Source organism: Chiloscyllium punctatum, chromosome 17 (assembly GCF_047496795.1).
Source record: "Chiloscyllium punctatum isolate Juve2018m chromosome 17, sChiPun1.3, whole genome shotgun sequence".
Classification (NCBI taxonomy): Eukaryota; Metazoa; Chordata; class Chondrichthyes; order Orectolobiformes; family Hemiscylliidae; genus Chiloscyllium; species Chiloscyllium punctatum.
In genome coordinates this window covers 83,807,841-83,832,158 of record NC_092755.1, presented here as the reverse complement: position 1 = coordinate 83,832,158, position 24,318 = coordinate 83,807,841, and the positions used below count along the sequence as shown (strand labels likewise).

General features: G+C 40.4%; 1 protein-coding gene across 2 annotated transcripts in view; it reads left to right on the top strand.

The window, feature by feature from the left end:
* The window catches only part of LOC140488061 (uncharacterized), a 54,685-nt gene extending 33,526 nt beyond the window's left edge, over positions 1-21,159 (top strand). For both annotated transcript variants that reach the window (XM_072587728.1, XM_072587729.1), the window contains 5 exons: positions 2,631-2,682; positions 6,196-6,316; positions 6,892-7,025; positions 14,264-14,509; positions 15,658-21,159. In XM_072587728.1, the coding sequence (XP_072443829.1) occupies positions 2,631-2,682; positions 6,196-6,316; positions 6,892-7,025; positions 14,264-14,509; positions 15,658-16,251 (1,147 nt within the window). In that variant the 3' untranslated portion in view covers positions 16,252-21,159. The remainder of the gene's footprint in view (positions 1-2,630; positions 2,683-6,195; positions 6,317-6,891; positions 7,026-14,263; positions 14,510-15,657) is intronic.
* Positions 21,160-24,318: the final 3,159 nt, after the last annotated feature.

Sequence of the window (24,318 nt, the reverse complement as noted above, 5' to 3'; positions counted from 1 at the left end):
CTGAAGTAAGGCATCTGCCCATCAAATCTGCTCCACCAAAGATCTGATCATCCTCAACACCACTTTTCTGTCTTATTATCCTCAATTTCTTTACCAATTTAAAAATCAGTCTATCTCAGCCTTGAGTATATTTAATAACCCAGTCTCAACAGCCCTCATTCCTTTCATCTCTATCTTAAATGTACAGCCACTCATTCTGAGGTGATACCCTCTGGTCCTAGAAATTTTCACAAGGGAAGTCCGCTTTCCACATCTACCCTGTCAAATCCCTTAAGAATTTACTATGCTTCAATAAAGTCACCTCCAGAGTAAGGATGGAAGTGAAGAGGTCATCCTCAGGCTGATCACAGAGGGACGGAATCAGTGAGGTTAATCCGCGCAGCATTTTTAAAATCCGTCTCCCCATCACTGCCCCCTGCTGGCTGGCCACCAAGTTGCCTTTTCCACTGACCAGTTAATGTCAGGGATTCTCTGTGGAATAATCTGCAGCCCTGGGAACTCTGAGTCAGAGGGACGTTGCATGTTCTGTGAACAAAGCTGGGTCCATTAACATCATCCACCCCCAGCTGGGATTTACCTACATTTATCTTATCATCTTTTTTTAATTTGTCATGGGGTGTCAGCGTCACTGGGCCAGGCTAGTATTTTTGCCCATCCCTTTTGTTCATGGGTCAGTTAGCAGTCAACTGCTGTTGGTCTCTTGTAGGCCAGACCAGGTAATGATGGCAGATTTCCTTCCCTAGCGATCACTAGTGAACCAGATGGCTGTTTGAGATAATCAGCACTGTTCACATGATCATCATTCAGTTAGCAGCAGGTCTCTAGACTTGGTATTGTTCGTCTCTGTTATTATGGTCTTATGAAAAAGATCAATAGGCAGGAAGAACCAAATTAACTCCATGTGTGCTTTAAACTTTCTCCATTTCTAATCCTGGGCTATGAACAGTTCTAACCTGTTGGTATCATTACCACGTGCTGCTCCAATGGCATTGACTGGCCATCTGCTCATTTGGCGAAAGCCAAATTTTCCCGAAAGAACCCCAGGTTTTTGCTGAGTCTGTCATTTGTTTGTTGACCAGTTCTTGACAAAAGGCTTGGTAAACTGGACAGAAAGGCTTCTCAAGTGTATTGTTGTCCGAGTGATGATTGTGAGAACCTGTGCCTTTTTTAACGTGGCTGATGAGGAAACCCTCCGACACGTTCAGTGCCTGCCAAACAGGCTGATAGTTGAACTGTTTGACCGTGTTGTGATACACCAACCATTGCCTTAAAGTCCTGAAGTGGGACTTAAACCTGGAGTGTCTGAGCCAGCCATTATGTCACAGACTTTCCGGGGTGTAGGGAGTTCCAGTCTCTTGGTTTAATTGTAGAAATGTTGGTGTTATTAATGACAGTACAGTCTGTTGATAGACTCATATTAGTGGACTACCTGTAAGATAAAGATCTGGAAAGCTTCCATAATAATATAATCATGAAGCTAGAGGAACAAATCTGACATTTCATCCCAACTTTCCTCTTACAGATGCTCACTGACCTGCTGTATATTTCCAAAATATTTTTTCTTTTGGTTTTAATTCCTTTCATTAAATTTGAACCAATCCAATGCCAATGTACCTAAGACTGGTTGAAGGTAAAATCAGAGCAACATGTAATGTCCCTCTTCCACAGGCTGAGAAGGTACAATGAAGCAAATGGCTAAGCACTGATTCAGAGAGAAAATATATTGAACCGAACCAAGTCACTAAAACTGTCTCCCTTGTTTGACACAATGGCTCTTGCTTCTTTTTGAACAGAACTTTTAAAAAAAAGTATAATTAATAGTCTGGGCCATGGACACCAGGCTTACAGAACAGCACAAGAGGTAGATAAATATTTTACAGAGCATTCTTTTTAAAAAAAATTGATTGAACTGTCTGTGGAGAGGAGGCCAGGCCGTCTGAATTCACAGTGGGAAAAGTTAACACCAATTGTTCACCTGACCTGACCCTTCTAGTACCACTCTGTTGGAGGTGCCAACTTTCAAATGAGACATTAAATCAGACTGGAATTCTCCTGATTCGCCAGTTAACCCTTGATCAGTACCTAAAAAAAACACACCATTTGTTCTTTACTTCATTGCTATTAGTTGAATCTTGCTATGTGCAGAGTGTCTGGCACAATTTTGACTACATTCTTTATTGGCTCTAAAGTACTGTCCTGACAATTTTTTTCAAAAAAGGCTTGTAGTCAGCATTTATTGAGAAGCTGGTGGTGAGCTGCCTTCAGGCTTTTGCCCGGAACGTCGATTCTCCTGCTCCTAGGATGCTGCCTGACCTGCTGTGCTTTTCCAGCACCACACTCTTGACACTGCCTTCTTGAACCACTGCAGTTCATGTGATGTTGGTTGACCCTTGATCCTGTTAGAGAGGGAGTTTCAGGAACTTGACCAGCAACACTGCAGGAACAGTGATGTATTTCTAAATCTTAATGGTGTAAAGCTCTTTGGCAGGTTCTAGATTTGTTTATGGTGCTATACAAACATAATTCATAATTCTGTCTTTGTCAAAGAGCTGAGTCTATGTTTTCCTGCAGATTTTAGTTTTCCCTTTTGAGCTAATTGACTAAACCAAAGTGTTGTATTTTTCATTCAGGAAAAAGACTCATTGTAAAGGAAGTCATTCCCATTGCTCAAGAAGTCGAGAGGTAATGTTTAATTTAAGATATTGGTCTGATTTTATAAATGGCCTTTTTTAAAAAAAAGTTAATGTTTATTTCTGTTCTATTAATGATATGAAGGGAGAAAACATGTTCTTGCAACAAATATTTTGGATTTGGAATCTGCTGCATGATAATGTGGTGATGGATACAGATGAAATTATAGTTTTCAGAAAGGAGTTGGATGAATATTTGAAAGAGAAAACATTGATTGGTTCGGGGGAAAGAGTTGGAAGAGTAATCAACTGGATTAATTTGTGATAATGGTGCAGTCTCAGGGGCTGAATAGCTATTATGAGGTCATCATTTGGAAAGACTTACTGTTGAAATTGCTCCATCCAATCTGCTGATAGAGCAGTTTCTGGGTGGAGAGTTGGGTATTCTTGCACAGGGTCCTGATACAGATGTGTCTTCTATGGCTGCTGCTGATTATAGTTATGCCAAACTAGTTAATATTGTTTGTTTCTATTGCTTTAATGCCATAAATTACATACTTTCTTTTTGTAAGACAAGTACTTCTTATTACCCACTGGAGAGTCTTTATTCTCTACCATTGATAATAATACAGACCCTTAGCCTTGTAAAGGTGGATTGGTGACAGTGAGTGAACTCCTCTACATCAGGGAGACAGGACAGCTTTTTACAGATTGTTTCAGAGAACATCTCTGGGATACCTGCACCCACCAACCCCACCGCCCTATGGCTGAACACTTCAACCCCTGCTCCCACTGTGTCAAGGACATGCAGGTCCTGGGCCACTTCCATCGCCAAACTGTTACCAGCCGACGCCTGGAGGTGGAAAGCCTCATATTCTGCCTTGGGATCCTGCAACCATACAGGATAAATGTGGATTTCAACAGCTTCCTCATTTCCCCTGCTCCACATTATCCTAGTCCCAAGCCTCCAACTCAGCACTGCCCTCCAGACCTATTCATCACTCCCCCCTGACCTATCTCCTCCTCCCTCTCCTTCATCCATCTATTGCTTTCCCAGCTACCTGCCCCTGAACTCCAGCCCTCTCTCATTTATCTCTCAGCCCTGACCCACAAGCTTCATTCCTGATGAAGGGCTTATGCCCGAACTGTCAATTCTTCTGCTCCTTGGATGCTACCTGACCTGCTGTGCTTTTTCAGCACTACACACTCAACTCTGAGCTCCAGTGTCTGCAATCCTCACTTTCTCCAAGTACAGCAGAAAATGAGACTTGTAGAGGTGTAAATGATCACAGCAGAAGGAAATCAGCCAAAGCAGCAGATAGGAGTGTGACAGGCAAAGTTAGGGGAGTAGAAGGGATACAGATGCATGCCACTGGGCACATTAGTAATAGGAACCCCACCCAACCCTCCTGGCAATTCCAGCACATCTCTGCTGCTTTTCTACAAACAGGGACAGATGTGAAACCAAATCAGGAACAGGGTTGTGAGGATTACCAGCACCAGGATTATTTTGTGTTCATGCTGATGGAGATTTTCACTAACCAGCAATAAAATCTGGCGCTGTTTGTTCTTCACCACCTGCTACTGATGAGAACTCCAGAAAACCTTACCATCCATGAACAGAACGGATAATCTGAATTCTCATTAATTTAATGGTCTGAGCTGCAAACCTTAGCAAAACGTGCAGTAGAGAATAATGTTTTCATCCTCCTCTTGTTTAACTATTTGACACTTTGACCTCCTACACTTACTCCAAGATACCAGCAACAACAAAACATTGCATCACATTTCCACTGGCACAATTAGCCCAGGCATGAAACTGGTCTTATTGCCATGTTCTTTGTGATCTCATCATCATATCTCCCACCACCAGTCAATGGCCATTTTTTCCAATACCAATATTTTTATGGTTAATGTTTGAGTGATAAATCAACAATTAAATACCAAAATATCCTTTCATGGTAAGTTTTATTTTTCTCTCCAGATTTCCTTGCTGTTATTTCCAGGAGATTCTATCTTTAATTCCAGGTCGATTATTTCAAGGCCTCAATCTGGGTCTCCACTACCTTTTTATACATAAGGGATGGAAATGGCCTCTCCTCTGCTGTTTTCTTCTGTCTCTCTCTCTCTCTCTCTCTCTCTCTCTCTCTCTCTCTGACTCTCGGTGTCTTTCCTTTCTTTTCCTTCACCAAAGACAGCAATCCTCCACAGACTTAATGTTGTGGCTGACCTTTTCCTCACAGGCTCTCGCCGCCACTTCCACCTGTCAGTCTCCACCCTGGCTCATTGGATGGAATCGCAAGGTCATGGGTTCAAATCTTACTCAGAAATTTCAGGCTGACACTTCCATGCAGTGCCAATGGGGTGCTGCATTTCTGGATGAGATGATAATCTCTTGCAGGTGTGAACAATTCTTCTATGGCACTACATTGAAGAACAACAACAGTCCTGGCCAATATTTATCCCACAATCAGAATCTCATATAAAGTAGGTTGTCTGCCCATGATCAAGTTTCTGTTTGTGGGAGACTGCACCAATTAGTTGCCACATTTCCTAAATTGCAATGGAAGCAACACTTAAGAGTACAGTCAGTTCTGCTATAACGCACATTTCTTCAACGTGAATTGGCTTTACCACAGCTGAAAAATTTAGACAGTTATTTGTAGAAGATTAGCTTTCCTTACCTGTATTGATGGTAACACGATTCTGATCCTCTTGGTTTACATGGCGTGGCTATTACGTGATTTTCTTATGATGCTAGATCACACAGGAACAGAGCTATCACGTTATGTCCAAACAGACAGTACTTCATTAGTTGTAAGCTTTTGGGATATCTGGTAATCACTAAAGGTACTGTTTAAAAAGCAACTCCTTTTCTACCTGACCAGAGGTTCAGATGATTGAGATTGCAGTTGAGAAGAGCCAGTTAAAAGCATCAGCAAGTGTGGAGCTGTGGGTCTGGCCTCCCAGTCCCAGCTAGCTTCCTTGTCCAGGTTTTGACTGTAAGACCCAGTGTCTATATTGTGAACAATGGTTATAATCCGTTCAAAAAGGGAACTGGTCCATTCTGAAAGGGAAAGAACAAAGAAACCATTGATTTTCTACTGAAGCTCAATTGAATTATTCAAACAGACCTTGTTTCTTGTTTCTAGTACGCATTCCCAATTCACAGCTGTGTTGACTAGTTCAGCATTTATTGCCCATCCCTAGTTGCCCCTGAGAAGGTGGTGGTCAGCTGCCTCTTTGAATCACAGCAGTCCATGTACTGAAAGTAGTTGCACAATGCCGTTAGGGAGAGAGTTTCATGATTTTGATCCAGAGACACTGAAACAATGGTGATATTCCCAAGTCAGGAAGCTGAGTGGCTCGGAGGGAAACTTGCAAGGGCTGGTGTTCCCATGTATCTGTTGCCCTAGTCCCTCCAGACGGTAGTGGTCATGGATTTGGAAGGTTCTGTCTAAACTGCTTTGAGTTACTGTGTTGCATCAGCCACCATATCAGGATTCCACAGCTGCAAAGGAATGTTTATCCAAAACTGAGTTGTTGCTTTTTCTCATTTTTTCAGAACGGGATCCAGAATTCTGCAGTTGATATTGGAGAAATGCAGCTCGTGGCCAACAGGTCAAACCAGGAGGTCTCGTTAGAAAATGAAAACAACAATCACAGCATTGGTCTTGGAGGAATGGGTTAGTATGTGTGGAGATCTGTTTGAAAGTACTTGAGATCTGGTTACAATACAGGAGAAGGCAAGGAAGTTCCTTTTCTCAATAGTGACAGCTGAACCATGAGTTCAAATGAATGTTACTGCCACTTACACAAAATAATCTTTTTACCGTTGAGTGCAGGAGGTGTTCTCCATGTTTGTTTAAGTCACCTGGAAAAAGTGATGTTCCCAATGTTCAGGAGTTTCCATGCTTAAAAGAGGAATTCAGGTTTATGTGACTGTGAATTCAGGAATAAATAATATTTCTAACGGAAATTTTTAACTTTTGTAGAGAAATGCTGAAACAGCTTCTATGAAACTCACTAAAGATTTATAATTGTTTGCTTAAATTTGAAACCCCAGGCTTGAGACTTTTTAACATTAAAAAGCACAATGAAATGTACAGATATTACTTAAAATAAATTGAAGTTCTTTTTGAGATTATTTAAAGAGTTTAAAGAGTTATTTTAAAGCTCAGCTGTAGCAAAAATGTTCTGTGTTAATGAAGTGGTTTTGGCTTGTTACGAGTTCTCTAATTCCCACTCTGACTTGTTGCAGGTAATTCAAACCACACTGAAATGGAAATGGCCTCCAGTGAGTCAGCAGTGACAGATACTGGGAGCGATGAGATCTTTGTGATTTCGACTGGTCTCAGTTTGCGCAACTTACACTTCTCCAGCTTTAAAACAAAGGTACTTTGAAGATATTGGATGGAGGATAGAAGTTGAATCATCAGCTTATGAAATACTGAACTTAACGCTCTTTGTTTTCAAACCACCTTTCTTGGGCTATACTTTTACCTTCATTATGGGGATGTTAAGCGTCACTGGTATGGCTAGCATTTCTGCTCGTCCCAAATTGCCCCTTCGGAAGGCAGCAGTGAGCTGTCTTCTTGAACCACTGCAGGCTTTGGGGGCACACATCCCTCATTCTACTGTTATGAGGGAATTTTAGGGATTTGACCCAGTCAAATGGGACTATGTCAGATTGGGATGGCTGGTTGACACAGACGAGTTGAACTGAAGGGCCTGTTTCTGTGCTGAATGACTCTAAAAGTGATAATACCAAGTTGGGATGGAATCTGGTTTGGAGGCAATCTTGCTGGTGGTGGCCCCACATATCTACTACCCTCGTCCTACTTGATGGTAGAGGCTATGGGTTTGGAAGGAGTTGTTGAAGGAGCCTTGGTGAGTTGCTGCAGTTCTTCTGTCTCAAGTTCTCTACCTTGTCCTCCACCACCCCCCAGTTGCCCTTCCTTCATAAAGTCTGTGAAGGTTTCTAAAATCTAAACGTCCCACTACCCAGGTCAGTATTTATTTATTGTCTCTCATCTATTATTTAAATTCAATCTTTGGGTGTGGGAGTCTATGGTCAAGTCGACAAATTGGCCACATTGAGGCGATGTTATGCATAAGTGATTTTGCTTGGGCATTTACAAAATCAACTTGAACTGAAGAGTCCATTTCCATGCTGTATTACTCTGACTGTAAATCAGTTTGGAACCATAGTCATAGGAGGGCAGTCTTCCACCCCTTAAATAATGATAACAGCTCCTAATGTCCAGGTTCTTGAGTTCTTGATTCATCTTGAGTATTTTGTGGCAGAACAGTATAGTGCAGGTAGCAGCAGTGCTGCCTTTGAGTCTGTTCAAGTTTAATTGAAGAGCAATTCAGTTACTTCCAACCGCTCCTCACTCTTCAGCAGATCCCTTTCAATTTTTACCCTTCAGGAATATTCAATTCCCTTTCAACTGCTCCCAATGATTCTGCATCCATCACCCAAATTTCTAGCATTTCCCTTCAAAATTCAGTTCACTTTTTAAAATTTGATTGAAACCAGTGATGTTCACCAAAAGTTCAATATGAACATTTAAACCTTGTTGTAATATTTTGAGAATGGGTAAAAGATAAATCAAATTGAAGTGAAATAATTACTTGAGAAGTAGGTGAAGTCTAAAGAATGGATGATTAAAAAACTGCTTTTAAAAATGCAATCCTTGGAGAGAGCAGATAGGACCTTGTCTTGCATCATGATTTGTGCTGAAATCCTGGAGGTGTCTCAAACCCCGATCTGCATTGGATTATTAATCCAGGATCACAGTTTCAGGAGCTCACGCATTTTGAACATCCTTTCCTCATCTTGCCAATAGTGATGGTTCACTACTCCATGAATTTTGAACCTATACCTCGGTTCAATAAATGTCGATGCTCAGAGAGCCAGTGCAGACAGGATGGGCTGAATAGTCACCTCCTGCACTATAACAATTCTACGAGATTCTGTGAAATTTAACAGAAGGCTCTATGCCTCCTCGGTGACAGATATTACAGACTTTTATAGCTCTTTTGTACTTTAAAATGTATAGACACTAAATAATGGAACTTGGTATTCTTTAAAATAATAGAGTAGATATTCTGTAATTTTCATAAGAATATTTGTTACATTCAGTATGAGGTATGGTTCGTTGCCCTAAACGGTGCCAACTCAAGTCACACAAAAGTGCATGGCTCTGATGTTGGCATGGCAGCTGGTGAATGTTTTGGTTTGTAATAATTGTCTAGACAAGTAAGCTGATGGGATTATCTCATTTTCTGGAAGGAAAACAAAGATTAACAGTGCTTTTCTGTTTGGGATCAGGACCTCCTGCCCAAATGTTGTATTACAGTGAGTACAATAACAAAAACATGCATTTAAATAGAGCTTTTGACATAGCAAACATCGTAACTTGCTTTAGAGAAGAAATATTGCGCAAAATTTGACAGTTAAGGAGAAATCGGGACAAGATGATCAACAGCTTAGTCACAGAGGTAGGTTTTTAAGGAGCACCTTCAAAGAGGAAGACAAAATTAGTGATGTCCCAGAACAGATTGATACGAGAATCCCTAAAGAGATGGGAGTCTGACATTCAGGCAGTTACCTATCTCAATGAAACTCCCAGACATGGCTACAAGAAGGTTGCCGCCGACTTTTCAACCCGTGGATAGAGTCATTGCTGCCCTGTAATATTCTGGGCCTAAGTTTCAGATTTTCTGTCTTAATTGTTTTTTAAATTATGAAGAAAAATGCAGGATTTATTAATTTCTTATCCAGAGATTTTTTTTGTGCCCTTTGAATTAAAGGCCCATACACTCACCTACATCTATTAATTATTAGGTACTATTATACATTACATTGAATCATAGATTCCCTACAGACTGGAAGCAGGCCATTTGGCCCATCATGTCAACACTGACCCTCAGAAGAGCATCATGCCCTTCCTTCTCCAATCAATCAGCTTGGGAGCCAGCAATCTTTCCAACCAGAAAATCCCTGTCGGTGAACATTCCCCTTTGAGCAGGTGAACTGAAGGTAACCTGATTTTACCCAGGTCAGCCAAAAACACAAAATATGGACAATTACCCTTCTTCAGAACTGAAATTCAGTACAAACTTTCATGAGAAAATCTGACTAATAGGATAGAATGCCTCAGCCTCATAATCTAAACAGCAGTATTAGAGGCTGCTTAAAGCAGCATTATCCACTTGCAAACTCTGTCCAGCTGAGTTGGTGAGCTGCAAAGGATCCTGAGATCCCAATCACAATGGTGATGGATTCCCAATTGAAACTAGGAGATTGCCATTCCGGTATAACTGCACCCCCTGAGATAAGTTTCTTTTTAGAAGTATGATGTGAAGGCGCTGGTGTTGGACTGGAGTGTACAAAGTTAAAAATTACACAACACCAGGTTATAGTCCAACAGGTTTAATTGGAAGCACAAGCTTTCAGAATGCTGCTCCTTCATCAGGTCATTGTGGAGTATAAGGTCATAAGACACAGAATTTATAGCAAAGTGAATTGAGGGGTGCATAGGTTAAGTTATTTAATTTTACATTAGGATTATTGCTTGGCACAACACTGTAGGCCAAAGGGCCTGTTCTGTGCTGTACTTTTCTATGTTCTATTTCAGTGTCATGCAACTGAAATGATATATTGAAGAAACCTAGCTTGCTGTTAAGTCTTTCATCTTTTTAGAATGGGTTGCAGATTTCTGTTTTATTAGTCATAGAATTCCTACAGTATGGAAATAGCCATTTGGCCTAACAAGTCCAAACCGACCTCCGAAGAGTAACCCATCTAGACCCATTCCCCCTACCCTAATGCTCTACATTACCCCTGACGAATGCACCTAACCTACAGATTCCTGAACACTATGGCCAATTTAGCATGGCCAATTCACCTAACCTGCACATCTTTGGACTGTGGAAGGAAACCGGAGCACCCAGAGGAAAACCATGCAGACATGGGGTGAATATGTGAACTCCACACAAACAGTCGTCCAAGGCTGGAATTGAACCCGGGTCCCTGGCGCTGTGAGACAGCAGTGACCCAGAAGTTCTTTTAAGTCACCTTCTCAAGATAACTTAAGGTGACATCTCAGCTCAGACAATGCACTAGAGTTGTGAGGTCAGAGTCTGTCTGTATCCCAATCTTGATTGGTTTTATTTCCAAAGTGGAATTTGCAAATTATTACATGAATTGACTGCCTGCAAATTGTGCATCTTTTGAGCAAAATAGAATGTACCTGCAAATAGAATTCTGCAAATACAAATTCACCCCATAGACGTATATGAGTGTGTGTGCATGATGAGAGAGAGAGTGTGCATGTGAGTGGAGTGCATGTGAGCGTGTGTGTGTTTGCACGTGTGCAAGCTTGGTAAAGTGTGTGTGAGTGTGTGATGGAGTATAAGCCTGTGAGAGGGTGTGTGCGTGAGTTTGGGAGACGTATGTATGTGTCTGAGAGAAAGCGTGTCTGTGAGAGAGGGTCTGCGTGGATGTGTGTGTGTATAGTATAGTGGGGTCACCTGTACTGTGACATGAACCCAAGATCCCGGTTGAAGCCATCCTCTGGGTTCTGAACTTGGCTATCAGCTTCTGCTTGGCCACTCTGCATTGTTGTGTATCCCGAAGTCCATCTTGGAAGATGGTCACCCGAAGGTCTGAGACCAAGTGTCCCAGACTGCTGAAGTGTTCCCACAACTGTGAGGGAACATCCCTGTCTGGTGATTGTTGGTGTCCATTCAACTGTGTCGTAGTGTCTTCTTGGTCTCGACATGTACCGTGTCTCAGGGCATCCTTGCCTGCAACGTATGAGATAGACAACGTTGGCCAAGTCACGTGAGTACTAGTTGCGTACATGCTGCGTGTAATGATGGTATTTCCTTTGACACTTTGACACGTCTTGCAGTGGTTGCCGTGACAGTGTTATATGGTGTTGTGGTTGATGTTGTCCTGAAGGCTAGGCAGTTTGCTGTGAACAATGGTCTGGATAAGGTTTAGCGGTTGTTTAAAGGCAAGTGGTGGCATAAGGAAGGTCTTGGCAAGGTGCTGCGAAGAACATGGCGTAGTTCTTCAGCTCCTGGGAAGTACTGGATAACGAAGGGTACCCTATCAGTTGCATCCCATGTCGGTCTCCTAAGGAGGTAATTACGGTTTCTTGCTGTGGCATGTCAGAACTGGCAATGAGTTGAGTATTGTACCCTGGTCTTATGAAGGCCTCCTTGAGCATCTTCAAGTCTCCGTCACGTTCCTCCTCATCTGAACAGATCCTGTGTACGCACAGGGCTTGTCAGTAGAGGGTGGCTGTTTTAATGTTTAGGGTATAGCTAGAGAAGAACCAGTCTGTCTCAAGATTAGGATACAGACAGACTCTGAACTCACACCTTTCATGCATTGTCTGAGCTGAGAGTCACCTACTATTATCAAACCTTAAGTTATCTTGAGAAGGTGACTTAAAAGAAGTTCTAGGATTTACATATTAATGAACTGAAACTGGTAATTCATTCTGAAAGATGAAAGCCTTAACAGCAATCTAGGTTTCTTCAATATATCATTTCAGTTGCATGACACTGTAATCTTTTGCTCTAAATTGTGTCTTATGATCTTGTACTCCACAACCACCTGATGAAGGAGCAGCACTCCGAAGGCTAGTGCTTCCAAATAAACCTATTGGACTATAACCTGATGTTGCATGATTTTTAACTTTTTAAAAATATTAATTCATGGCATGAGGGCATCACTGGCTAGGCCAGTATTTATTGTCCATCTCTAGTTGCCCTGGAGAAGGTGGTGGTGAGGCACTTTCTCAAACCACCGCAGTCCTTGGTGAGTAGGTATTTTGATCCCAAAGCACTTTAGAACCAGTGAAGTTGAATCATAAAGGTACTCTTCCAGTGGTTACCCCTGAGATGTTTTAGAATTACCTGGAACAAGCTTGGTTTGATATCGGAACAAAAGAATTGCATGTTGCACATCCTCACTACTATGGTGTAAGCCTGGAGTTTACACTGAGGTCTCTGGAGTGGGGCTTAGAGTCATACAGCATGGAAACAGGCCCTTCAGTTCAAATAATTCACACCGACCATATTCCCAAACTAAACTAGTCCCAATGGCCCATATCCCCCTTAACCTTTCCTATTCATGTACTTATCCAAATATCTTTTTAATGTTGTAACTGTACCTGCATCCACCACTTCCTCTGGCAGTTCATTTCACACTTTGTGTTTAAAAAAAATTGCCCCTCAAATCCTTTTCAAAACTTTCTCCCTTCACCTTAAAAATATGCCCCCTAATCTTTAACATTCTCACCTGAGGTAAAAGACCCTTGCTATTCACCTTATCTATGCCCCTCATGATTTTATAAACCTCAATAAATGTCACCCCTCAATATCTTATTCTCCAATGAAGAAAGTTCCAGCCTAACCAGCCTATTTTTGTAACTCGAGTCCTCCATTCCTGGCAACATTCTCAAATCTTTTCTTAACCCTTTCCAATTTAATATCTTTCCCGTAACAGGGTGACCAGAACTGTGCACAGTACTCCAGGAAAGACCACACCAATGTCTTTTACAACCTCAACATGACATCTCAATTCTTATTATCACTGGTCTGATCATTGAAGCTGAACCCATCACCCAAGACTCTGTGGCACATAGCTGCCAGCATGAATCCCTATCAAAGTTGGGATAATGTTGGTGTACCTCTGCTGAAATTGCAATCTGCTGATCTGGGCAATTTTAACTGCTCCAGAGACTTCCTGAGGCAGACGTGGAGACCTTCCAAAAAGGATGGGTAGTATTGAGGAAAAAGAATCACAATGATTGCAGTGCAGAAGGAGCCCATTTGGTTCATGTGCATGCTCTCTGAGAGTCATTTAATTTGTCATGCTAATCTGTCAATTACGTATAGCCCTGCAGTTTTTTTTTAGTGGCATTTATCCAGTTCCTCTTTGAAGGTCACAACTGAATGTGTATCCAGCATTTTTAGAGTAACTGCATTACCAGCTGTAGTCACTTGCTGCATTTTACAAAAATAAAATCCTTGTGTTGGCTTTGGTTAACTCTCCCTATCTGTGTAATGATCTATGGTTCTAAACGTTCAAGGTGTCCATGCTTCTGTAGTTCCTGCATCCTGATATTTACTTTTACCACCATCAGTGGCTGTGAGTTCATCATGCTGAGGTTCTAAACACACTAATTCCTTCCCGAACCTCACTGCCCCTCTAGCTCTTCTCTTACAAGGTCATTTTGGAACACACCTGTCAGTCAGTGCTCTATCAGTGGTGATTCTGTGGCCCTCTCCCAAAACCAGAAATCAGCAAAATCAAAAGATTTGGTAAGAACATAGGTACATAAAACCAATACAACCCAGGAACAGATCCTTCAGCCACCATGTCTCTGCTGGCCAAGATGTCATTCTAAACAAATCCCATCTGCATACACATGGTCTGTATGCCTCTATTCATGTATGCCTGTTCATGTCTCTGTCTTAATGCTTCTTAAACATTGCTATTGCATCTACCTTTATCAGCGATAAAGGTAGATGCACAAGACTGCGCTGGCCTCTTTTGTACATTGGAATATACCTGCTTGGATTCTCTCCAATTCCCTTCACCACAGGTTCCCAAGAGAAGCCCGACAAGTCCATCTCTGGCCTGTGATTGGCTAGCTCCAGATCTCTTGGTTTCTGAAGGAGAGAAGCCACAGTTGGTTAGAAGAGGTGATGGTGGAGGAGCCTCCCCAACCCAGCAGCACACCTGGAGCGACCAGAATGTCCATGATGTTTTGGGGCCATTACCACAACTGCCAAGAAATTGGCGTGACTGGACAAATACAAGTTCATTTACAAAACTGGTGGAGAATTGCGTGAGTACATCTAAAGTCAGTCCTGTTTCAATCATGAAATCTGCCAGATGATGAAATTTGGCAAAATATGTACATGGAATGTAATTCACTCCAAATAGAATTGGAGAAATTAAAGCCTTGTAGGTAGGGTGAAGGGCCAGCAATTGTTTGTGGTAGCTATGGTCCAGTTGAGTACATCACTAGTGAGGCAGCAGTGCAAGTGTCCTTACGTTGACCGAGTAGTATTTGCAGATAATTTCCTAATTAACCTGTTCAGAGATGTTACTGCACACCTCTGGAGAAGGTGGAACTTGACTCTAGCCTCTTGGCTAGAGGAGAATAAGTAATGCATGTTACACAGAGCAGTGAGGCTATGAATTCATTAGCAGTGTTAGTGATTTGAAGCAAAGACCAGGTCAACAAGTATGAAAAAGTTAGATAAGTGGTTGCAGGAAAGGAAAATTTAATAGAATTTCAGATTGAAATAACCACCTATTTTCTCAAGAGCTGAGGAATGGACAATAAATGCTGGCCTAGCCAGTGATGTCTACATCCTGCAATTTTTTAAAATCTGCTTTTTCAGAAAGCATTACAAACTTAATGGCTGAATTACCTTTCTGTTCTATAACCATTGTATGATTCTATCCGAGGCAAGTAGATTCCCCAAACACTTTGCAGCCAATGGAATACTTTATTCAGGCTGTGTTATAAAGTAGGGAACATGTGAACCAACTCGTGTATGGGAAGTTCCCACAGAAAGCAATTAAATAATTAGCAAATAATGTGTTTAAAATAATTTTAAATTATGTTGGTTGAAAGATAAATATTGGTAAGAGAGAAATCTCTTCTGTTCTTTTATGTCTACTATGCTGGATGGAAACTCCATTTCAGATTCAACACCTTTGACAGTGCAGCACTGTCTCATTATTACACTGGAGTGTCAGTCTGCATTATACTCCAGTCTCTCATCGTGGGGCTATTAGGTAATGGGCAGAGTAGTGTTGTACCCACTGAGACTTGGTTGATCTTTGTTATACTTAATGTTCATCATCCAAAGATAAGCAGATTTTTGTGCAGTACAAGTTTATCAATTTATAAAATCATGAAGATAGCAAAAGTTTGCTTCACTATTGCCCTTCCTTTTATTTCATGCTTTAAAATTTACGCAGTGTACTGGCAACTCACCAAGTGACCACTACATTGAGAACAAGCGGAAAGTTGTGTCTGATATGTGGTTGGCAACAGAGTTGGAGCAAATATATGATTCTTCAGGAAGTGCTGCTTCTTATCCACTTACTCAATCTGCACAGAGTCATCGTAGGGTCTTCACAGGCACCAACCTGAGAAGAGCCTGGTTTGGAAGTCCCTGCTTTGGCTACCGGTCAAATGCACGTCACCACAACGTGGGCATGACCACTAACTGTGAGGACCATGCCTGCCAGCAGCCAGATCCACAATCTGTGCCATCTAATCAAGGGCCAAGGTTCTTCACAGAGAGCTGTGTGTCAAACAACATCATCAAAAGTCTTCAGACTGACTCAACCAAAAGCAGACGTCTGGCAAATGAACCAGATCGAAAAACCTTGGCAAAACCAGTTTTTGTCATCTCAGAAGTGAGTGAAGATCGACAACCTCTGGTACAAGCTCTACATCCTGCTGGCCTGTCTGGGAATCTAGCTCCATTGGAGGATGTTACAGTTGACAAAGTTAATAATGCTTCAGATGTTTTTCCGAAACTGAATCATCCAATCAATTTAAAGTAATTCTAACTTATAATTCCATCCTATGGATAAATTTTCGAACTTCTCATATCAACATAAAGGAACATAACTGATGCCCAAAAAAGGGCAAAGCTGTATCTCGCTGATGGAGACAAGTGCGGCTGAACTACCAGGTCCTTGAAATGTACCAGCTCTTAAAACTAACGAACACAACCACAAAAGCGATGACCTACATCATTGCCTGCAATGCATGTCAAAGGTGTACAATGAACAACTTGATGTCAGTGGTAAAGTACTGTCTTAGGACAATAATGTTGTGGGAAGAGTCTTCAATTTTTCATTGACAACTGGTTGGATTCTCTTAAAACAACTCAGCTTGTCAGAAATGAAACAAGCCATATCCTGAAGTGTGAGTCTTATGTCTACTTTGACAATACTTTTGTTAAACTGCTTCAGCTTTCCATTTAAAAAGTGATAAAGAAGTCAGGATTACGGATCTATATTTGACTTGAGCTAAATATGCAAACTGTACACCTGAATATCACAACTATGTTCTGCACAGCTTCTCTGGCTAGTTTTGTTTTTCTTGATAAGTGAAGACAACTTCAAATCTGGATATTAGTTTGCTCACTGAGCTGGAAATTTTGATTTCAGATGTTTTGTCACCATACTAGGGAACATCAGTGAGCCTCCAGTGAAGCGCTGGTGTGATGTCCTCTTTCTCTTTACATTTAGGTTTCTTTGGGTTGGTGATGTCATTTCTGGCTCTTTTTCTCATAGGATGACAGATGCGATCCAAGTCGATGTGTTTGTTGCTAGAGTTTGAGTTGGAATGCTATGCTTCGAGGAATTCTTGTGCGTGTCTCTGTTTGGCTTGTCCGAGGATGGATGTGTTGTCCTAGTCAAAGTGGTGTCCTTCCAGATCAGTATGTAAGGGTACTAGTGATAGTGGGTCATGTCTTTTTGCTGCTAGGTGATGTTCATGTATTCTGGTGGCTAGTTGTCTGATGTAGTTTGTTACAGTCCTTGCAAGGTATTTTGTAAATGATGTTCATTTTGCTTGTTGTCTATATAGAGCTTTTGAGTTCATTAGCTGCTATTTGTGTGTTGGTGGGTTTGTGGGCTATCATGATGCCAAGAGGTCTGAGTAGTCTGGCAGTCATTCCAGAGATGTCTTTAATGTAGGGTAAAGTGGCTAGGGTTTCTGGGCGCTTTGGGTTTGTTGCTGAGAAATTGGCAGACTGTTTATTGGGTACCCGGTCTTCTTGAATATGCTGGATAGATGATTTCATAGTTTCACTGTGCTGCAGTGTGTAGTGGCTCATTGAAATAATGTCCTAATGCAGCTTCATTTGCGGGTATTGGGAACAATTGTAGTTAAGTATTTGGTCCATGTGTATTGTTTTCCTGTAGATGCTACTTGAAGTTCCCCATTGACTGTTCGCTCTAGTGTGACATCTAGGAATGGCAGTTTGTTGTTCTCCACCTCTTTTGTGAATTTTGTGTCAGTGAGGATATTATTGATGGTCTTAAAGGTTTCCTCTAATTTGTTTCATTTAGTGATGACAAAGGTGTCCAGCACATAGCGGACCTAAAGTTTAGGGTGGATGATTGGCAGAGGTATTTGTTTGAGTCTCTGCCTGACACCTTCTGCTAGGAACTCTATCAGTGATATCATGGGTGTACTGTTGATTTGCTTATAGGTCCTGTTATTGAAAGTGAAGTGGGTGGTGAGGATCCCATCTAACATTCTCTGAGAAAAAGAACCAGAAATGACATCACCAACCCAAAAAAAAACCTAATCACATAAATAGAGCACAGGACATAACACCAGTGCTTCAGCAGAGGCTCACTGATGATGTTACCTAATATGGTAATGAAATGTCTGAAAACTAACCTTCCAGCTAGCGAGCAAACTCACATTCAGAACCACAAGCTGAGCTACAAATTTTTTTGAAAATTATTAAACTTCAAATCTCTGTCAGAGAACATGTTTATTCATGAGACTGAAAATCCTGCCTGGTTTGTTTTGAGTTGCAGGACAGTTCTGGAAAAAAAGCTGCAACTTTCAGTGTAGTTTTAAAAAAAAATATTAAGATCTTTTTAAGGAGGTGGAATTCAGTGAGAAATGACAACGAACAGGCAGTTGATAAAAGGAAAACTGATGCATGTGTCACTTGTGAATGTAGAGCTGTCTACAAACTGCTCCAATCGGGAAATATTTGTCTCATTCTTCTAGTATTGCTGGGTTCTCTGTCTATCTCAATATTTGCAGATCTTTGAATAACACAATGGTGAAAACCAAATTGTAATAAAGGCACAGGACATAACGTTAAGGCAAGATTCAAATAAATGATTTAGCATCCTCAATTTGTAACTTATTTGAAGTTAACTATTATTGCTTGTTTTCATTTTCATTGAAATAAACTGTAATTTGTCTCAAATCAAGTATCAAAACTGAAATGATTAGATTGTAAACAAGAATTTTACATTTTTACATATAACTGGAGTTTTGTTATCCTGTGTTGGTGAAAATCCACACACTTGGCACAGAGTGCAAGATGGACTAGGACTAAATCTAAATCAAAAATTGCTGGAAAATCTCAGCAGGTCTGGCAACATCTGTGGAGGGAAAGAGTTGTTAACAGTTTGCGTCCAGTGATCCTGCCTCTGAACCGGACTAGGACTGAACGCCAAACCTTGTCATCCAATGAAAAACAGGGTTCTAAACAAAAGGCACTTGTAAATTATTGTTTTAATTGTCAAACCAGTCGTCTTGTTGCGTGTTTCACTTGCAGTTTTAAAAAGTGACTAGTAATAAAGAGTTAGCTTGTAGATAGTTAAGTGTCCTTTTCTCTTTTAATACAGTTTTCATTTGATGAGTTAATGTGATGATAGACTAACTGCATACAGCCCAGTTCGTGTTTTATTCTCTCTCTCGATTCTATACTCTGGTCCATAACTCCTGTGAAAGGCAAACTAGTTTTATTGTATAACCTCTATGCTGCCTTGGAATAGAACAGCACACAAGGCCATTTAGCCAGCTAGGTCTGAGAGCTCTCCAAGTGTGCTCCAGTTCATCCCATGGCCTTCTCTATTTTCCAGCAATTTTTCCCTCTATATTTATCCAGTATCCTTTTGAATGCTACTACCAAATCTCCATCCAGCATTGTCTGACTTTTTAAAACAGTATTCAAAAAAATTCTCCCAATTTCACCTCTGACAAAATGAGCTATATTAACTTAACTAGCATTTAGTTACGACCTCTCTTGCAAGTGGAAACCCTTTCTCCTGATCTCTCCAGAAGCATGAAAGCTTTTTATATTCCATGACTCGATCCTCTCCTGATTTGAGATCAATCCCAGTTTCTTTCTATAATTGAACTCAGGTGAACAAATAGTAGATTCCACTGTAACATGTCCCTTAATTCAATAACTATTTCATCCTTATGAAAGAGAGTTTTGGGTCATTAATTACTTATTGAGGTCATTCAGATAATAGAAACTCTATTTCCATCATGTGATAGAAACATGGTACTTAATGAAAAATTTATTTGCAGCTCATCAAGTACCTAGAAACTGCAGCAGAGGGGATGGGTAAGAAGCTATTACTATGATCTTTTACATCCGTACAACAACTGATCATCTCTCTTGAACCTGCCGAAGCACTTCACCTACATTAATATATCAGTGCCAAAAGTTAGTGAACAAGATCCCAGTTCTGGTTGCTCTGTTATTGTAAGATTATCATTAAGCTGGAAGAGGCTGAGGTGAGATTTACCAGGATATTGCCAGGAATAGAGGTTTGCGTTCTAAGGAGACGCTGGAGCAGAGGAAGTTGAGGGGGTAACCTTAAATGTTTATAAAATCATGAAGAGTATAGGATGGTGGATTTCAAGACTAGGGGGCATATTTTTAAGGTGAGAGGAGAAAAATTTAAAAACAAGGCAATGGCAATTTTTTTTTAAACATGCTTGATTTATGTGTGGAATAAACTTCCAGAGGAAGTGGTGGATGCAGGTGGTTACTTTTAAAAGACATTAATAAGAAATATTTGAAAGGATATGGGGCAAGCACAGACAGGTAGGACTAGTTTAATTTGCATCAGTATGGGTTAATTGGACCAAAGAGTCTGTTTCTAATAGTCAACATCATACGGCAAAGAACGGAGATCAATGAAGTCATTTTGTAATGTTGTTGGAGGAAGAAAATATTGAAATTCCCTTCCTTTTATTCTTTTTGGATCTTTAAATGGTCTGTGGTAGTTGATAATGTTTTATGCACCTTTCCTTATTGTGTCTTACATAGAGTGTGCCTCACCTGTTCAAAAATGTCAACAGGGCAACCATTACCTCACCATACACATGCTTGCCTAGTTTAATTAGCATAACTGCAGGAGACAGTGTACTAAAGAAGTGGTTGAAAAGGACAGTAAACATAATGGTGTATACGACTTTGCAGCCTCATTTGAATACTAATGAAGTAAACAAATCTAAACCATGTCCTTAATAATACAAGCGATTGTTTTGTGGTAACAGTCTGATAGTAATAGGCCCATTTGTTAGTCCTGGAGACCTAGTTATAACTCTATTATCTCTGTGACCTCTAAGTAATTCATGACCTACAGCTAACAAGGACAATTTTGTTATTACACTGAGGCCACATTAACAAATTGGTTATAATCAGTCCCTAAATGAATCAATTTATAATTAAACAAAAGCTTTCATAGCAATAAAAGAACTGTGATTTTTGTGAAGATTTGTAGCTCAGGTTGTGGTTCAGAACTAAAAGAACTGTCATGCAATGTACTTGTGACTAATTATCAGTCTTAAATATAATTAAATAAAATTTACACTTCAGGTCTTAATGCATCTTAAATTGCTTTCCTAAATTATGTTCCAGGAAGAAATTTCAATTTATGTTGTTAAATGATGAGTTTCTCAAAATAAAATGTAGCTGATAAGTGTATTGCCAAACTTCAGTGGGATTGTTCTCTCATTTCATGGTTTATACATTTTCAAAAGGAAATATGCTTCTATTAGTTTCATCAAACTCACATTCAGCACTGTTCAATCAAATAATTGTTACTTGTCCCAAAATAACCTTTAGTTAAAGCTGGTTATGGATAGCATCCTTTCAAGTAGTATTTTCAGGTGCAGTCAAAGTACTAGTTCACTCAATATGGAGTTAAACTGGGAGTACTAGCAATGGATAAACAATTAGGTAATAACAGGTTCCTCACTTTAACATGTTCAGCATTTTGAAGAAAATGATAAATACTTTGTCTTTTGTTATGTTTACAAAATGGATAAACTGAGTTTGAAAGAGTAAAAATGAAGCACATTAGATATTTCAGTGCAAAAATGCAGAAGGTTGCAATATATGACAATTGAAATTCTGCTTTAAAGTCTTGCATGGAGCCCATTTCTTCCACTGTTCTCTGGTTGTCTTGACAGTGGAAATTGTGACCATCACTGTCAACTGTTGTATTAAGTTTTTTTTCCATTTTGACAAATTTTGAAACAAAGGGAGATTAACATTTGGAAAGGGAAGAATATGATTTGAACCAAGTCCACGAACCACAAACAGTTTATGATTAGTCATCCAAGATGGAGGAAGGGAAAAATTTCTGGCTGCAACAACTGCTTGTTTGAGGTATTTTAGGTGTTGGATTCCAGGAGTAGCAATTACTGTTGCATAGCTTTTGAGCTTTGGAAAAAAAATGTCAAAACAACAGCAGTTTTAAGACAAAGGAAGCACATGGTCCTCGGAGAGAGGGAGGGAGGGAGGGAGGGAGGGAGGGAGGGAGGGAGGGAGGGAGAGAGGGAGAGAGGGAGGGAGAGAGGGAGAGAGGGAGAGAGGGAGGGAGGGAGGGAGGGAGAAACTGATACCACAAAGTACCTCCACAGTTACTGCCTTTGCTGTTTGAATTCATGTATCGCTGGACATCAGAGCACGTCTGGGAAAATTAACAGTGAAATTCACAACTGACATGGAATGAACTGCCAGAAGTAGTGGTGGAGGCATTTGGATGGGTAAATGAATAGGAAGGGTTTGGAGGGATATGGGCTGGGTGCTGGCAGGTGGGACTAGATTGGGTTGGGATATCTGGGCGGCATGGACAGATTGGACCGAAGGGTCTGTTTCCATGCTGTACGTCTCTATGACCTCTATCCACAGCTTCCAAAGCACCACAAGACACTTAGAAACCCCGATTCGGTCTTTCTAGCTCCTTAATTGGAGGCAGTGTTAGAACTTCTAATAAAACCTGAATAGATAACTGTGGAAGTGGTGGGATTTGTACAAAGGAACAGAAGCCAATAGACTGAATTAATATAAATTAGCAAACAACAATAATGGACAGCACTCCACAGACAAATTACTCAGTAATGATGTTTCACCTGAATTCCTTAGTGGGCCTATAAAATGTTCACTAATAATTTGTCTTAGAGAATTCTAGAATCCCTACAATATGGAAGAGAGCCATTCAACCTATCAAGTCCGTACAACCCTTTGAAAAGCATTGCACCCAAACCCAGCCCCCTACCCTAACTCCATTAAGCATAGTTAACTCACCAAGCCTGCACCTCACCTGACTCATTGCAGACAATTTAGCATAGCCAATTCACATAACCTTTTACTTGGTCCATCTTATCTGGTCTCCTCTAAGAAAGCATAAACCCCTTTCTCTATGTACCCTACCAAACCTTTCCAGAATTTTTAACATCTCCCTCAGGTAATCTTTCACTCTCTACCAGTTTAGGATGATGTTGTTTCCCTGCAAATTTGGTTAGTGTGTTCAGGACCACTTGTGCCAGCTACATGGCTTGAAGGCCAAGTTGGTCTACATCCTATCTGAAATCAGAGTCCATCATCTTAGTTTTCAATTATATACCTTACAATCATCCACCCACAAAAGGAGGCATTAGTCAACTAAGTCAGAGGGGGATACACTTCACAGACATTTGCACAGTCGATCATGCTGGAAGGATTACCATCTGAATGCCCGAAATGTAACAATTGAAAAGCAGCCTCTGCAATCATGGCCACTTCTCATGAGATGTGATGTGAAGCACCATATAGAATGCAGAATAGACCACACATTGTTCAACCTATTTTCACTGCCTTTTCAGGCAATCATTTTAAAAGAAAACTTGATGCACTTACTTCAAAGAGAAAACCACAGGTTTATCAAGTAAAAACAGGGGAATGCAATTAAGTGAATAGCTTCATTGAAGAACCAGCACAGGTGTGGTGAGTCAAATAGCCTCCTACACTGTAAGAATCTATGAAAATGCCAACACAAATGAAGTCAGTCAGCACCATATATTCTACTATTTGGTATTTCTACAAAAACCAATTGACTGTTTGATATTGACCATTGATCTTTCCACTGATGTCAGCACAATCATGAAGGCATCTAAAGTTGGTGCACCAAGTTCACTGTCCTTGTTCATGGACACTTAAACTCCTACAAAAAGTCAATGCAGAATCTATTGATATAGATTACCCTGCACTAAACTATCATTTGGAACATATCATCCATCCTCACAAACAACTGAAGACATGTCCAAAATCTATCATATGAAGCTTGCTGCCTTTATTTTATAAATTTCAGTATTGAGTATTCAGTATTTCTGCTCCATGGCTACTTACAGAAACACAAGTCACACTTGTCATCAAAACTGAAGTAAAAGAAGAATTTTGTCTTTAAAATGTTCACCCACACATTTAACAAGTTTTTTTAAAAAAGTGAACTGTCACAACACGAACATTGAACCAATTCTGAGCCATCTGCAAATGCTGGATTTATGCATTTAAAAGTATGCAGTTTTAATATTTAACAAAACATCAACTCAAATTCATTCTGACCTGAATTCATTATTTTGGAATAATTCGGTTCATCAAAAATGAACATCCAAGGTATCCCAAGCTGAAACCAGTGGTCTTACTTCCACCCAATGCTTTTATCTAAATGTAGTGACTTTGTGTTTTATTGCAGATAACTAATAGCTACTGTAGAAACTCAATTTTTGACATGAATATCTTTGAATTCATCATTTGCTACATAACTGAGAGGATCCATTCATCACTCTCTCTCGGGAGGAGG